At 54.1% G+C, this 14,921-nt stretch overlaps 1 protein-coding gene across 3 annotated transcripts in view; it reads right to left on the bottom strand.

Annotated features, from left to right (window-relative positions):
* Positions 1 to 14,921, bottom strand: part of WNT7A (Wnt family member 7A) — an 83,417-nt gene that overhangs the window by 56,916 nt on the left and 11,580 nt on the right. Inside the window, exons 1-2 of one of the 3 annotated variants that reach the window (XM_045052002.1) lie at positions 10,637 to 10,959; positions 5,385 to 5,611 (exon numbers count right to left, since the gene is read on the bottom strand). In XM_045052002.1, coding sequence (XP_044907937.1) covers positions 5,385 to 5,611; positions 10,637 to 10,707 — 298 coding nt within the window. In that variant the 5' untranslated portion in view covers positions 10,708 to 10,959. Of the gene's footprint in view, positions 1 to 5,384; positions 5,612 to 10,636; positions 10,960 to 14,921 lie in introns of those variants that run through there. The other 2 variants (XM_011280231.4, XM_045052003.1) reach the window with 2 other exon arrangements.

Here is a 14,921-nt window from a genome sequence, read left to right as displayed (position 1 = left end):
ACAACGTGGATGGGTTTTATTACTAGTGAGTGAAAAAAATAAATTCCAAAAGATTGCGCATAGGATGATGTCTTTTCTTTATAAAATTAAATAGAACTAAAACCAAATAATTTACTTCTGGGGACTATATCAATATGATAAAACAGACACAAACAAGCAAGGAATGGGAAACCCACGGTTCAGGATAGAGAACGTATGGCTTGGTGAGGAGAGCAGGGGGCGCACAGGGATGTTCACAGGGGTGGATGTAAATTACCCATTCTTGTTCTAGATGTTGTTTTGGGTGCTGGATTCAAGGGGGGGTTCACTGTATTATTTCAGAAAAGGAAAAGGCTGAAGGGGGAGAGGTGAATGCCTTCTTAAGCCCCCAAGGGCCACACTGGGTAGCAATTGATAAAACCAATGTGGAACCACTATTGTGGCTTCCAATATTGTAGATTCCAATAATCCCTGGCATTCAAGACCCCTGAATAGCTGGCCTGCAATCTCATCTGAGACTTCTGACCCCCTGCATCTTGAGGCTGCAGGGCCTTGTCCAAGATCCTCTTAGCAATCCAATGTCCACATCTTTGCCCCACAGTTCTCTCCGCCAGGGATCGCATTCACTGGTGAAATTCTTCCTACCCTTGAAGACCCAGAGCAAGGGCCATCTTCACTGTCCAGTCCACTTGTCTCACCTTCACTGTCCAGTCTCACCTCTGAGCACCCACCACACCATCTGTGCCTTTCCCTAAAGCACGAACCATTCCACAATCTGCTTGCTCGTTGTTATGGGCTGATTTATGTCCTCCCCAAAAGTAATATGTTGCAGCTCTAACTGCCAGTATTTCAGAATATGGCAAGGGGCAAGATGTATTTGGAGGTATGACCGTTAAATAAGTGATTAAGTTAAAATGAGACCATCATGGTGGGTCTTAATCCAGTCTGACAGGTGTCCTTGTAGTCAGAGGAGATTAGGACATAGAGACATCAAGGGCCCGCGCACGGGGGAAAGATCATGTGAGGACACAGTAAGACGACAGCCATCTGCAAGCCAAGGAGAGAGGCCTCGGAAGAAATCAAACCTGCTGACACCTTGATCTTAGACTTCCAGGCTGCAGAACTGTGAGAAAGGAGCATCTGTGTCTAAGCTGCCCAGCCTGTGGTTCTTTGTTACAGCAGCCCCAGCTGGCTGATGGACCCGTGAGCGGTGCCTCTCCCCCAAGAGACGGTCTAGGTGGGGCTCCCACATCTGGCCAACAAAATCACTGCCGTCCTCGGCCACTATGATTGGTTTGGGATGGACACATGACCAAAAGTCAAGCCCTGTTAGCTGATCCAGTCAGGGTGAACCCTAGGACTTTTGTAGGTGCAGCCAGAGAAAGGCTAAGGCTCTTCCTTGCAGTTCTAGAACCTGGAAGCTGCAGTGCTGGCACTTGAACAGCTATCTTGCCTCCCCAAGAAGCAGCTGTGGGGTTGGTAGAGGCCAACACCATCTCTGGTTCAAGCCATTCAAAAATTAGCACCATCCCTGACTTTCCAGTGACTTAGGCAGACATAAATTCCCCTTTTCACCTTGAGGTGGCTTGAACTGGGGTTCAGTTTCTAGCATCCCAGTGGCCTTTGTCTGGTTCACATTCCTGGCCCTCTCCTGAGATCTATACAGTAAAATCTGGAACACTCAGAAGGGGAGACAGAGCCATGAAACGCAGAGCTGGGGACCAGAGTGGAGGCTGAGGAGGCAGTGGAAGGCGAGCCTTTGGGTCCCAGTCTCAGCATGGGATGGATAACTATGCCAGGGGGTGGCTGCCCACCCCAACGTCAACGTTCCTCTTCCTCCTCAGTCACAGATCCTTAGCTGGTCTCATAGCTACTCTGAATAAAAGACTACAGTTCCCAGCTTCCCATGCAGCTAGGTGTGGTTATGTGACTGAGTTCTGGCCAATGAGATGTAAGCAGAAGAAGTATGAAGGGGGTAGGCCAGGAGGCTTCTGGGAAGTCTCTTCAAAGACAACGTTTCCTGCCATCCAGAGTGCGGTCTTGATGGCCAGAGCTCCCAAAATCAAAGACTACACTCTTGATGCCTCACCTACAAGCAGCCTGTTGGCTGGCCATTGCCAGGAAGAGGCAACCCCATGAAGGTAAGAGCACTGATGAAGAGCCCAGAAAGATGAAATCTGAGGCTTGCTGCTTGGTGTCTTTAAGCAGGATATGTTTATACGTGAGGAAACCAAGGCTCAGAGGGGACGTGACTTCTCAGACCCAAGGGAGGGTCTCATCTTGGCCTCCTTTTCCTCTCCTCCACTGCCACCACCTTACAACTTCCCGGCCAGGGTAATGCCTTTCTAAGTGGCCCTTGAGTCGTTGGCCTCCCTCCATCCTCTGCAACTCACTTCCAAAGCAGATCCCCACAGCTATCACTCAGGCCAGAGCCACTGTCACCTCCTGTCTGAAAGACTAGACCAGACTCCTAACTCCCAGTGGCACCTCCACAGTTCATTCTGTTCCCAGCAGCTACAGCAATGCTGCTAAATTCAAAGTCGGATCCTGTCATTCTCTTGACCTCCATTCACTGGAGGAAGACCCAAACCCCTGATGTGGCCTGAGAGATGTCACACTGTCCAGGTTCTGGCTCCTTCTCTGACCTCTGAGACTTCCTCTTCCCCCTTGTTGCTGTACTCCAGCTATACCAGGCCCCTCACTGTTCCTCAAACTGCCAAACACATTGCTGCCTCAGGGCCTTTGCACATGCCATTCACGTTGCCTAGCATGCCATTACCCAGAACTGCCATAGCTCAACTCCCTCATGAATCTAGAGGCCGTCTTCGACCAAACAGGCTGGAACAGCAGCCTCCAGCCATAGTGGGCACTCAATAAATACTTTGGTGAGTGTATGAGCTAATGAATGACATAATAAATGAATGAATTTTATAGCCACCCGTTAATGAATCTTCCAGGATTGCTATTAGGCTGGATCATATGATGTTGCCATTTTTGCAAGCCAAAAATCATTGAATAGTGGCTATTTCATACAGTATGACCTTACTTTGGCAGCTATGCCATTGTTCAAAATTCTCCAATTGCTCCCACCGCCTAGAAATCCAAACTTCTGAGATGGATGCCACACACCTCCTGGCCCTGGCTCCCACTCCCCTTCCAAGCCTGTGAACCTGTTGCCCTAGCATTGCTATACTATCATGGGGTTTTCTTGGGCTCCTCTTATTGTTTGAATTCCCTGAGACCACCCAACGTGCAATGAATTCCCTCAATTGTACAATTCTAGCCAGCGGGGGGCTGCTGGACAGTAGGGGCTCCGTGTACCACAGCCCTCCAATGCACCCCAGCAGGCACTACTATAATGGCAGGCTAAGGGCTGGCTATTCCAAGGCTACAGGCTGTGCTGGCATAAACCCAGTCCCAGGAGACCGTGTCCTTCACTTTTGTTGGCCTTGGACAAGTCCCTTCTGAGCCTGTTTCCTCATCTGTAGCATCTCATATGTCAGCGAAACGCGAGTTTAAAATAATGCCGGAGCCCAGGCTTGGTTCCCAGGAACAGGAGGCTGGAGATGTGAGCAGGAGACGGCAGAAAAACCACAGATGCCAACAAGACGGGGATTTCAGCGACCTGAATCGGAGTCCCAATTTCGTGTGAGCAGGGGGCAGCCCACACTCTCTCTGGGCCTTAGTTCTCCACCTGAAAAGTCAGCCCTGAGGTAGGGAAGAGGGAGAAGGAAGGGCAAGTGTCGCAAGGCAAAAGTCTAACCATGAAGATGTCAGAAGGGCACACAGGTGGAGAGAGGCTCTGCAAGAGGGGGCCGACATGCTCCCCTGCCAACCTCACCATGATGCTGAGCTCTTTCCCTCTCAGGTGTGAGTAAGCAAGGGCCTACAGAAGATTGTGACACAAGACCTGCTTAGGACCAAGATGATGCTGTTCTTCCTTCCAAGAAGGAGGAAGGAAACATCCAGCGGTGGATGTGACAGGGGAGCCCCAACCCTCATGGAGCCGGCGATCTCAGTGGGTGAAGAATGATTCAGACGGTGCCGAGTGCTTGGCCGATGGGCTGCAGCTTCGTAGTGAGAGGGGACTTTAGACACCCGTGATCAAGGGAGGCCCCGGGTGGCCCAGATGCCGGCAGGGAGAGATGCACAGAGAAAAGGGGCCCCGGTGCTGCCTGTGAGAAAGCATCTGAGGCAGAAGGCATGCGTGGCGCTGGGGCTCCAGCACAGGACCCAGCGTGGTATGTTTGGGAAACAGAACAAGCCTGGGTGGGCAAGGGGGGAGGGGGCAGATGGGGGCAGATGGGGGCGTTTTGAAACGAGAGGAAGCCTCCATGGAGTGTTGAGCAGAGAAATGATGTGATCTGATTTTCATTTACAGAGGAGGACCCTGCCTGCAGGAAGGTCTGCAGGATAGTCAGGGGCAACAGGATGATGTGGGTGCCCGGGAGCCCAGCTTCGTGACCTGAGAGGGAGGATGTCAGGACACAGAAAAATGGCTGGATTTGGGATGGATCTCATCAGTGTCCACCGAATTTGCTGGTGTTGGGGCTGAGGGAGAGAGAGAAAACTCAGGGGTGCCTTTAGAGCAGCCCGGCAGGCCGGCTGAACCACTCCAGCCCAAAGACACTTGAGGCTGACTTATTTTCAGGGAAGTTCACAGCTTAGCAGCGAGCCTGCAGAATTCCTGGCCCCCAAGCAAGACACACACCATGACATTTTCCACAAGTGCTACGACCAAACCCCTTTCCACCAGGTTTTTGTCACAGTTGCTTTGAAAACCAAATGTGTGGCCCGACGCTTTGTGCGTGTCTGTGTGTATATGTGTGCAGGTGCACGTGCACGCCCGTGTGTGCATGTCCAAGCAACCCACAATCCCCACAAATCGCAGGTTACCAATGCAAATGCCCACAGTGGCCTGGTGGGTCACGTAAGGGGACTGGGTGGTAATAGGGAGTGGTAGGGACCGTGGCAGTGACTGGCCTGCCCCGGCTCCACTTGAAGAAGCTGCATTCTCAGTCTGACCCCATTATAACTATGTACACACATGTATAAGTCATCAGATCTGCTGATTTTTTAAAAGAAGACAGAAATTCATATTTCTAGGCGAAACAGTTTTTTTTTTTAATTGGTCTTCAATTTAACGAAACAGCAGAGTGCTATATCAGTCAGTTAGCATTCAGGCCACTGGTTGCTGTTTTTCAACTTTGCCATAAATGATTGGGGGGATCTGGATTCAAATTAGGAAGCCAACCCTCACGAGGAGATCTGAATTCAAGTCATGATCCCATATTAGGGAGCATTCCCACACGGGGCAGGTGAGAGGGTCCTAGAGGGCTCCCGGGGGTATTGTGGTCTCCCACAGCCTGTGAGACCTTGCCTGAGGTGTCTGGGTGAGCACATACCCACTTTGAGCTCCTTCCCGAAGACGGTGCGCTCTCCCAGTGCAGAGCAGTTCCAGCGGCCATTGCGGAACTGAAACTGACACTCGTCCAGGCCCATTTGTGAGCCTTCTCCTATGACGATGATGGCGTCGGGACGGCTCTGGCAGATCGCCCGCTGTCTGGGAGCCAGGCCTGGGATCTTGTTACAGATGATGCTCGCGCCCAGAGCTACCACCGAGGAGAAGCCACTGGAACAGGGGACATAGAGAGAAGGAGTGTTAGGCCAGCAAGGTGGAGGGCACGGCTTGCAAGCCCTCCCAGCGTGTCTGGCCCTGGCCACCGCCTCCCACTGCTCCCAGCAAGGGTCCCAACTTTTTGACACTGCACCCCCAACCCACATTTATTCATTTTTTTATTCCCTATCGGCACTTTCGTAATATATATATACAATATCAGTGAGGCTTGATTTCCTTTTAAGATATACACACACAAAGACGATGTATGTCACAAACATAATGTGCACAAAAGAAGTTGCCCTTGTATTTATGGTTGGGTTCAATTGAGATGAAATTTAAAATCATGCAAAATACAACCTAATATCGTTTAGGAATCATCTCTATGTGGTAAAACTGCAAAGTCAAGCCAGGGAATGGTAACTGTAAAGTTTCAGGCAGCAGTTGGCACTGAAAGGTTGTCCACACACAGACATTCATTTAAAAAACGGGGCGCCTGGGTGGCTCCGTCAATTAAGCATCCAACTTCAGCTCAGGTCATGATTTCATGGTCTGTGGGTTCAAGCCCCGTGTCAGGCTCTGTGCTGACAGCTCGGAGCCTGGAGCCTGCTCCAAAGCTCTGTGTCTCCCTCTCTCCCTGCCCCTTCCCTTCCCTCTCTCTCTCTCAAAAATAAATAAACATTAAAAAATTTTTTTTTTAATTAAAAAAACCCCACCCAACTGCTTGTACATGTTATATTTACTCTCTGGTATGTATGTATGTGTTCTATTAGAAACAAAATCTTTAAAAAGTAATTGTAAATAGAAGTCCTATTTACATAGAACTTCATGCCAACAGAGCATGTGTATCCCATTCTAGGCATGACCCACCTAGAGGATGCCTATGACAGAACCGTCTACAGTTCCTATGTTCCTGACTCATTCTCCACACAGATACGTCTTGGACCCCTATCAAGTGCCAGGCACCATGCTGGGACAGAGGCAACAGCCTGCCCTCCAGGAGCTATGGAAGGGGACTACACCCATTTCACAAATGAATAAAACAGACCATTGCAGACAGTGGTGGGCACTATGAGGAAAGTAAATGAAGACACTGTGATGGCATTTGGGGGGTGGCTGGGAGGGAAGAGAGAGGGCCCACTTTAGCTGGGGTGGTCAAGGGAGGCCACCCTGGGAAGGTGCAGAGCAGCAGGGCCTGAATGGCCAGGAGCCAGCCATGGAAGAGTAATCTGGGCAGAGGGAACGGCAAACACAAAGTTCTGGGAGGGGAGCAAGCTTGTTGGGATGGCTAAAGAACAGAAAGAACCCACAGAGGCTGTTGCCTCAGGCTCAGGGAAGGGGAGGGTCTGGGGAGAGGATCTGGTAGAGAGTAGAATTTTCTCAGGTGCATCAGGATGCACTGAAAGGCTGAAAGCGGGGAAACCCACAGGATCCCTTCCCTCCAGCCCCACGGGGGCGGGGGTGGGGAGGAATGCGGGATGCCAGGGCAGGAGAAGGGAGAACAGACGGACGGGTAAGAGGGGTGGTGGCTTAGCCTTGGCAGCAGTGGGGGAGGCTGCAGATGGGGCTGACCAAACTTGCTGATGGACCGATTGAAGGCAGAGCTGAGGGGAGGGATGGGGTAGGGTCTGAGGGAAAGACAGGCGTCAGTGTGACTCTTGGGTGTCTGGCCTGAGAGTAGGGCCATTTCCTAATATCAAGATAACCCCAGACAGGCTCCAGTGGTAACCCTGCGATGGTGCAGGTAGCCCTCCCTTTACACAAAGATGGTCCGCACTCTGGAGCTTTTAAAGAGAAGACCTCACCCCTGATGCCTCACTCTGGTTATAATAATAAGAGCTTCCATTTATTGAAGGTCACTGCCAGCCCTGGGCGAAGTGCCTCACACTTTCCATCCTGGGGCTCAGCTACAGGAAGTTGTTCTGGAATTGGAATTTCTTAAAGCGAGGCTCTGTGTACCAGTGGCCCAGGAGATGAGGTGATCCCAGTCCTTTCCAAGCACATAACAGACCACTCCTGCCCTCCTTCCCTTCATTCCTTCCTCACACCAGCCCTCTTCCTGCCTCAGGCTCTTCCTCCCTCAGGTCCTTACCCGTCCCCTTCCCTGGAATCTCTCTGGTCTCCTGAGATGTCCATCATTCTTGCCATCATTCATGTGACTTCAAGGGACACCTTCCTTGACCACCGCAGCTAAGGGAACCTGCCTCTCTGTTTTGTTTACTTAATTCTCTTTATGACTTACGGTCTTCTGAAATGTTTTAATACGTGTTTGGTTTTGCGTGCCCACTTTGTTCCCACTTGTCTTATTAGACTATGAGCTCTTCGGGGGGGGGGGCATGGAGGCCGTCTGCTGGTTCACTAAATGGCTACTGAATGAATGAATTATGGAGCTTCAAAAATATCACTCAGAATAAGTACCTGTGTTCAACACAGCAGGTGCCTCCCAAATACGTGCTGAATGAAGGAGTGAACTGTGGCAACATCCCTACCATATGCCAAGGCAGTGTGGCCGGTGCTGCTGCAAACATTAGATACCTGGGACCTTCCTAAACAGCCCTGGCTGCCGGGAATCACCATATCCATTTCGCGTATCTGAAAACTGAGGCTCACAGAGATTGAGATCTGGGGGCCAGTGGGTCACAGATCTGAAATAGGAGACTCAGTAGAGCTCTCATTCATTCACCCGAGGCACTAAGAGAGAGTCTAAGACACCTAGAGCCAGACTATTTGAGATGTTTGAGGAAGAGGTGGCAAGTGGAGACGTTTTGGCCCCAAGTCGGGAGGAACCTGTGAACACCTGTGACCCCCAGAGAATTCCTACACCAGCAGAGTGTAATGATATATTAGGGTCAAAAATTCATAGGAACAATAATCTAGCAGCTAAGAGGTCAGGCCTAGGGTGCCATCCAAGCTTCCTTCACCTACTAGCTCTGTGGCCTTGGGCAAGTTACACCCCCTCTCTGTACTTCCGCTTCTCCATCACTAAAATGAGGATATTGATAATTAGTCCTCATCTGTCAGAGTGGCTGTGAAAATTAAAACATAGAAAGTGCCAGGCACATAGTATGTACTCAGTAAGTATGCTGCTCTCGTGGTTTTGATTATTATTGGATTTGCTGTCACAAGGGGATAGTGCTTGAGACACTTGCCCTAGCATCAGTCCTGAGCAGGGAGGAACCAGTCACATCCTGGGAGCTGGAAGGCTTCTGAAGGACCTTGGGACTTTACTCCTCATATCCATTTTACAGATGGATAACCCGAGGCTCAGGGAGCAGTGGGGCTGGGCCAAATCCACCCTGCAACTTCTTCTCCTGACCTGGACCTCTCCCTGCCCCAAAGGGCGACGTCGGTGCTGAAGGCCAGCGCCCTCCTTGCTCCCTCCCTCCCTCCAGGGCAGCTGGGCCCCCTCGGGGCCAGTGAGGTCTCCAGGCAGGCGGGAGGTCCGGCGGGCGGGGCAGCTAGGGGAGGTTATTTTCTGTTGTTTTCCCTTTCTCTCTCCCTTCCCTGGTCCCTCCGCCCCGTTTCTAATTAAAAAGAAGATAAAGCCTCACGCGGCCAGCGCCAATCAGCCCGACCGGCTTCCTGGATGCTGGATGCGCGCGGGGCGGCGGGGCGCGGGCCAAGATGAAGATTAAAGCAGGGAGAAAAAGAAAAGCCACCCAGACGCGGATGAATCAATAACACTTAAAACACACCCGCAGGCAGACAGAGCGCGAGCCCCGCAGCCGCCTCTCCGCCTGCGGTCGCCTCTCGGTCCGCGGTAGCGGCTGGCGGCCGCCTCGTCCGCTCTGTGCGCACCTGCTCGCACCGGCGGCTGTTCAACTTGCGAAATGCCCGCTCGCTCCGGAGACGCGGGGTGGGGAGAGGGGAGGAGTGGTTGTGGCAAAACACAAAGGCTCTGCCACACACACCCCCTCGCCGCAACCCCCGCAGTCTGCCCCCTCCCCAAGCCGAGCGGTCGGGGTCGGGGGGTGGGGGTGGGGGGGCGGTGGTCACCGCTGGAGGTGGGAAAGCAGGTTGTGTGAAACCTGCCAAGGTGGCCCTTCCTTTAGCGTCAGAACCTCTACCAATCCCTAAAGCCCCCCACTCCCGCCCCTCCGTGCTTCACACGCATTATCTCCGAAGTACAAAGGGTGACTGGCCCTGCAATTGCAGCTCCGAGACGCGTCCCGAGCCACCCCCTCCCACTTTCCAGCCAGAGCGCCGCCCCAGGCCCCACCTCCACAGAAATGCTGGAGTGAGAGGGCTGCTCCGCAGGCGCGCCAGCGGACTCGGGTGCCCAGTTTTAGGGGGCGGGGTGGCCCGCGTCTCTCTGGCGCTGGCTCTGCGAGCTTGTCTCTCTGGGTGTCTAGGGCCATCTCTCGTCCTACCTTTGTGTGTGTTCGTGGGGATGGGAGGAGCTGTCCCCTTGGCCTAGGAAAGGGCTCCGGGTGTACGAGGGTCCTCGGAAATCGGGTGGTGTCAGGACTCTGAGCAGCGGTTTGTGCTTTTGCCATTGAAGGTCCCTCCCTTTAGGTACCTGTTCCCTGTTGCACGGACTAGCCCCACCTGCCACCCCGGGACTGCCCTGACTCCAGGAGTGGCTGTGCCCGCGCCTCTGTGTACAGAGTTCTTCTCGGGCTCCGGGTGCTGAGTTCCTTGGGAGCGGCTGTCGTTCCGGCTCCCGGCTCCGGAGCTCCTGAAGGACCTGCTGTTCCTATGCCTGGGTCAGAAGTGTCCCTAGGAGGGGCTGACCCTTTGCAGCAGCTATAGCTCTCTTCAGAGTCCCCCAGGCCGGACCGTCCCTGCTGGTTGTCTCTGGTTCTTTGGGCTTCCAGACTCAGACATCCTCAGGATGGCCGAACCTCTGCCCGAGTCTCTAGAGCTGTGCGCGCCCCTGGGGCGCCCGCCTGCGGGGGCCTTTGTGCGCCCACGGCTCCCACACCGCGCCCACCCAGCCTCCCCGAGGGGCCGAAGAAGTTGGTGGCCGGCGGCCGACCCCCTCCCCAGGCCACACCAACTTTGCCGGGACAGCGTGCAGGAGATGCGAGCGGCCCTTACCCGATCCGGAGGTAGACCATGCCCAGGCTGAGAAAGAGGTGGCCCAGGCAGCGCCGCGCTTTCCGGTTCATAGTCCCCGCTGGCCGCCGGGGCCGCGGGCCGGGCAGTGCTGATCCCGCGGGCCGGCCCCGGCGGGGCTATCAACATAGCCCGCCCGGGAGGCGCGGGCCGAGGCGTCCCCGGGGCCGTCTGTCCGTGCGCCCGTCCGCGCGCTCGGCGCCTGAGCCTCGCCGGGAGCGCGGGAGCCACGGAGCGGGAGGAGGGAGGGAGGAGCGAGCGCAGCGCGGGGCGACGCCGGGCTGCGCGCGAGCGGCCGGTGCAAGTGTGTGAGGCGCGGGGAGTGCGGGGGCGCTGCTGCCGCCCGCCCCCGCCCCTCCCTCCCTCCCTCCTTTCTCCTGTCCCTCCCCCACCCCCTCCCCCGCCCGCCTCCCCGGAGCGCCCGCCCCGCACCCCAGAGCCCGCGGGACAGGGCCGCCAGCTCCAAGCGCGCGCTCACGCCTTGCCCCACGCGCTCCCGCGGCGCCCCCTCCCGGCTCCGGGGCGCCGAGCCGGGCAGGGGGCGGTGGAAGTCAGTTCGACCCCCACGCGTCGCTACTTCGCAAGTTGCAGGTCGAGCTGGCGCCCTGGGACTGCCCCTCGGGTTGAGAGGATCGAGGCGCGACCCAAAACCCCCGCACCCTGGCTCGCCTCCTCGTCCTCCCCGCCCGGTGGAACGCTCAGAGCTGGGGGGCGGGGTGTTAGGTGGCACCCCGGTTCCCCCTTTCCCCAGGCTTCCGAGCCCAGCTTCAGGGGAGGGCGCCCCCTTCCGCGGAGCGGGGATAACTGATTCAGCATATTCCTCCCCGACCCCTGTCTATTAGAGAGGGTGCGGCAGGTGGGTGCCCAGGTAGGGCAGCTTCTTCTGGAATGCCGCTCCTAGCGGACTGTCGGAGTCGGGCGGAGGCCAGGATGCCCGGCACGAGACCCGGGCGTGGGCCTCCGGAGCCGCCCGAGGGCGCCAGGCTCCGCTGGCCGCTCAGCACGCGCTCGCGGCGACACCTGGCGGGCGCGGTGGGCGCTGTTAGCTCCTTCTAGTTCCCTGAAACGGGGTGCTCGGAGCCTTCCAGCTGAACAGAAATGCTGATCCCTTCCTATGATGTACACCCCAGAGTCCAGTTGAGCTAGGGGCTGGTGGACTCACGTTTCAGCTGAAGAAACTGAGGCTTGGAGACGCGAAGGTATTTTCCCAAAATCAGTAGCTAGTGAGTGGGAGAGGCAGATTGGAAACACCGCCCCCCACCCCCCAGTCTAACCACCACCACGCCAGACCTGCCTACCATTCAGAATTGCTTTTCTAAATCTTCCCTGAAAACCGCTGTTCATGCATTCATTCACATTCCGCAAATGTCTATGCCAGGCATCATGGCAGGCCCGTGGATACAAGGAACACGAAGGACAAGGGACCTTCTTGGAGCTAGTGAGGGAGACAGACCAGAGACAGGTAAACACATAATTTCAGACATCACAGCTTCCTGTGATGTGAAGATAATATAAAACAGAATGATGAGGGAGACAACACTGGGTGCCTAGGGATTATTTGAGATCTGAGCAGGTGGTGTTTGAGTTGAGAGCTGAAGGAGGCAGGATCTGGGGTCCCAGCACTTCAAGAAGGAGGACAGCAGCACAGAAGGTTGGAGGTGGGCATGAGCACCAGGAGGGGAAGTGGGGCTCTGTTCAAGAAAGAGAAAGGCAGCCAGTGGGATGGAAGGGAGGAGATGGGGGTACACAGATCCCACAGAGCTGTGTAGGCATGTCAAGGAGCTTAGATTTTAAGGGGAAGTTCAGTGGGAAGACATTGGAGGGATATGAAGAAGGATGACTCATCTGATTTGTGTGTTCAAAAGCTCCCCTTGGCTGCCCCGTGGAAAATCCACTAGTGGGGGAAGGGTAGGGCTGGGCAAAGTGAAGCCAGGCAGACCGGAGAGAAGACTACCCCATGGTCCAGGTATAAGACACTGGTGGTTTTAAAACACGACCACACAATTATTCCATGTGCCTCCCATTGAGAGGTGGGCTGTCTGTGCTCTCCCTGCTTAAATCTGGGTGGCCGTATGTGTGGCAGAAGTGATGCCACAAGACTTGCCACAGGCTAGGTCATAAGAGGCAGTGTAGCTTCTGCTTGTTGGCTGGAACACTCCTGCCGGAGCCCTGAGCCACCATGGAAGGGGTCTGGAGGCTGCCGTGATGTGAGGAAGCTCAGGCATCAATAGAGGCCACATGTGGGTGTTCTAGTTCACAGTCCCAGCTGTGTTCAGTGTCAGAGTCCTCCCAGCCCAGGTGCCAGACATGTGGATGATTCTAACCTGCAGCCACCAAGTCATCCCTGCCTTTGAGTCTTTCCGGCTGAGGCACCGTGGACAGGGGCTTCTGTGGCCATCCCTGATGTGCCCTGTCTAAATCCCCAAGCCCCATAATTTGGGAGTAGAATAAAATGATTGTTTTATGCCATTCTTTGGGGTAGGGTGCAGTTACAGCAATTGTAACTGAAACAACTAAGGTGGAAGGGGGTGTGCAGGGAGAATGGAGGATGCTGGGCCTGGGCCACAAGAAGGTCTGACAGGACTTGGAAGGGCCTGGCCGAGAGAGGGGCAGGGAAGGGACAGAGTGGAGAGAGGGATGAACAGTGAGCCCCTAAGATGGCTGGAGTCCTGGATGGATGAAGGCAGTCATGAGTGATAGTGGGGGAGGGGGATTGGAGTAGCTAAGGGCTCGGGAGGAAAGTCACACAGTCTGTCCTGGCCATGTTTTTCCTCCTGTACTCCTCCTCCTCCTCTCCTACCCTCAGATGCAGTCAGTGATGAGCTCTGAGCAGTCTTCCTCCAAAGCATCACCTAAATGTGTCCTTTCTTTTCTATATGCATTGTCATTCTCTTAGACAAAAGATTCACTCGTGTCACAAGTGTTGGGGGACACTCATGATCAGGATGTTGGGGTAAGTGCTGCGGACATAGCAGTGGATCAAATGAATCCAGTGTCTGCCCTCCTGGAGCAACTCTTCTGAGGGCTGATTTGATTAGCAGTCACACTGGTGGCACTTACTATGTATCAAGCACTGTCACCAAGAACTGTAGCACATCGACTCATTTAATCCTCTTATAATACTATGAGGTAGGTACTATTCTTATTTGTTAATATTTTTGTTATAATCATAATTATCATCATTTTATAGTATGGGTAAAATGAGTCATGGAGGGATGAAATAAAATCCCAAACTCCACAGCTACCACGTGGCAGAATTGGGATTTGAATTTACGGAGTTTTGATTTCAGCATCTGCTCTTAATCCTTCAATTATGCCTCCCATCTAATGGAAAAGAGAGACGTGGGCCACTGCAATAGGAAAAAAAAAGGTATTAGGCATCAAGATGGGGAATGCAAGGACTGTGGGAACACAGAGAAGAGGGCTCCAAATGGGTGGGTCAGGGAAGCCTTCCTGGAGGAAGTGTTCCTAAACGGGGATCCAGAAAGAATGAGTTGGGGTTCACCGGGCAGAGTTTTTGAAGTCAGAGGAAGCAGGGCTCACTAAGGTCTGGTGAATGAATGGAGCATCAGAGGGAATGGGGGTAGAGAGGGAGTCTGGGGACACAGGGTATATTAATAAGTTTGGGCTTTATCATAAAGGGAAGCAGGGGTGTCATACGGTCAGATTTATGCTTCAGAAGGTTCATGGCAGCTGTTATGCGGTATTGAGAGAAGGGGGCAGGGCATGGGGACAGGAGGTGTCACAGACATGCAGGGCAGAAGAGGTCCAGCCCACACAAGGGTGGTGGCAGATGGTAAGGAGACAAGCGGATGGATCTGAGAGCTGGTCTGAAGGCAGAATAGACAGAATGATGCATCTCCAAGGACAAGATTCTGCCCTGGAGGCACTGTGGCTGGTGAGGACAACACAGAGATGGGACAGGGAGGAACAGGTGATGACCTTGGTTTTGGAGGTGCTGAGTTTGATGTGCCTGTAGGTCACTGAAGGGGCAGTTGAGTGAGTGTGCTGGGCACTCAGGAGGGAGCGTGTGGACTTTTGAGGGTGATGGTCTCCAGAGTTGGAAGTGGGCAGTCCTTCAAACCAAGGCATGGGTGAGACGTCAGAGAGGCCAAGGAGGCTGAGTGAGGACAGCCCAGCACAGAGCCCCAGTTCAGCACGACTTAAAGAACCAACTGGGCGGGGGCGTAGGGAGAAAAGCAGCCAGAAGCAAGTGAAGAAGACTGCCGGAGTGGGCAGGAAATTACTCAAAGAGCTAGAGAAGGAG

This window comes from Felis catus, chromosome A2 (genome assembly GCF_018350175.1).
Source record: "Felis catus isolate Fca126 chromosome A2, F.catus_Fca126_mat1.0, whole genome shotgun sequence".
Taxonomy (NCBI): domain Eukaryota; kingdom Metazoa; phylum Chordata; class Mammalia; order Carnivora; family Felidae; genus Felis; species Felis catus.
This window is presented reverse-complemented; position numbering and strand designations above follow the sequence as displayed.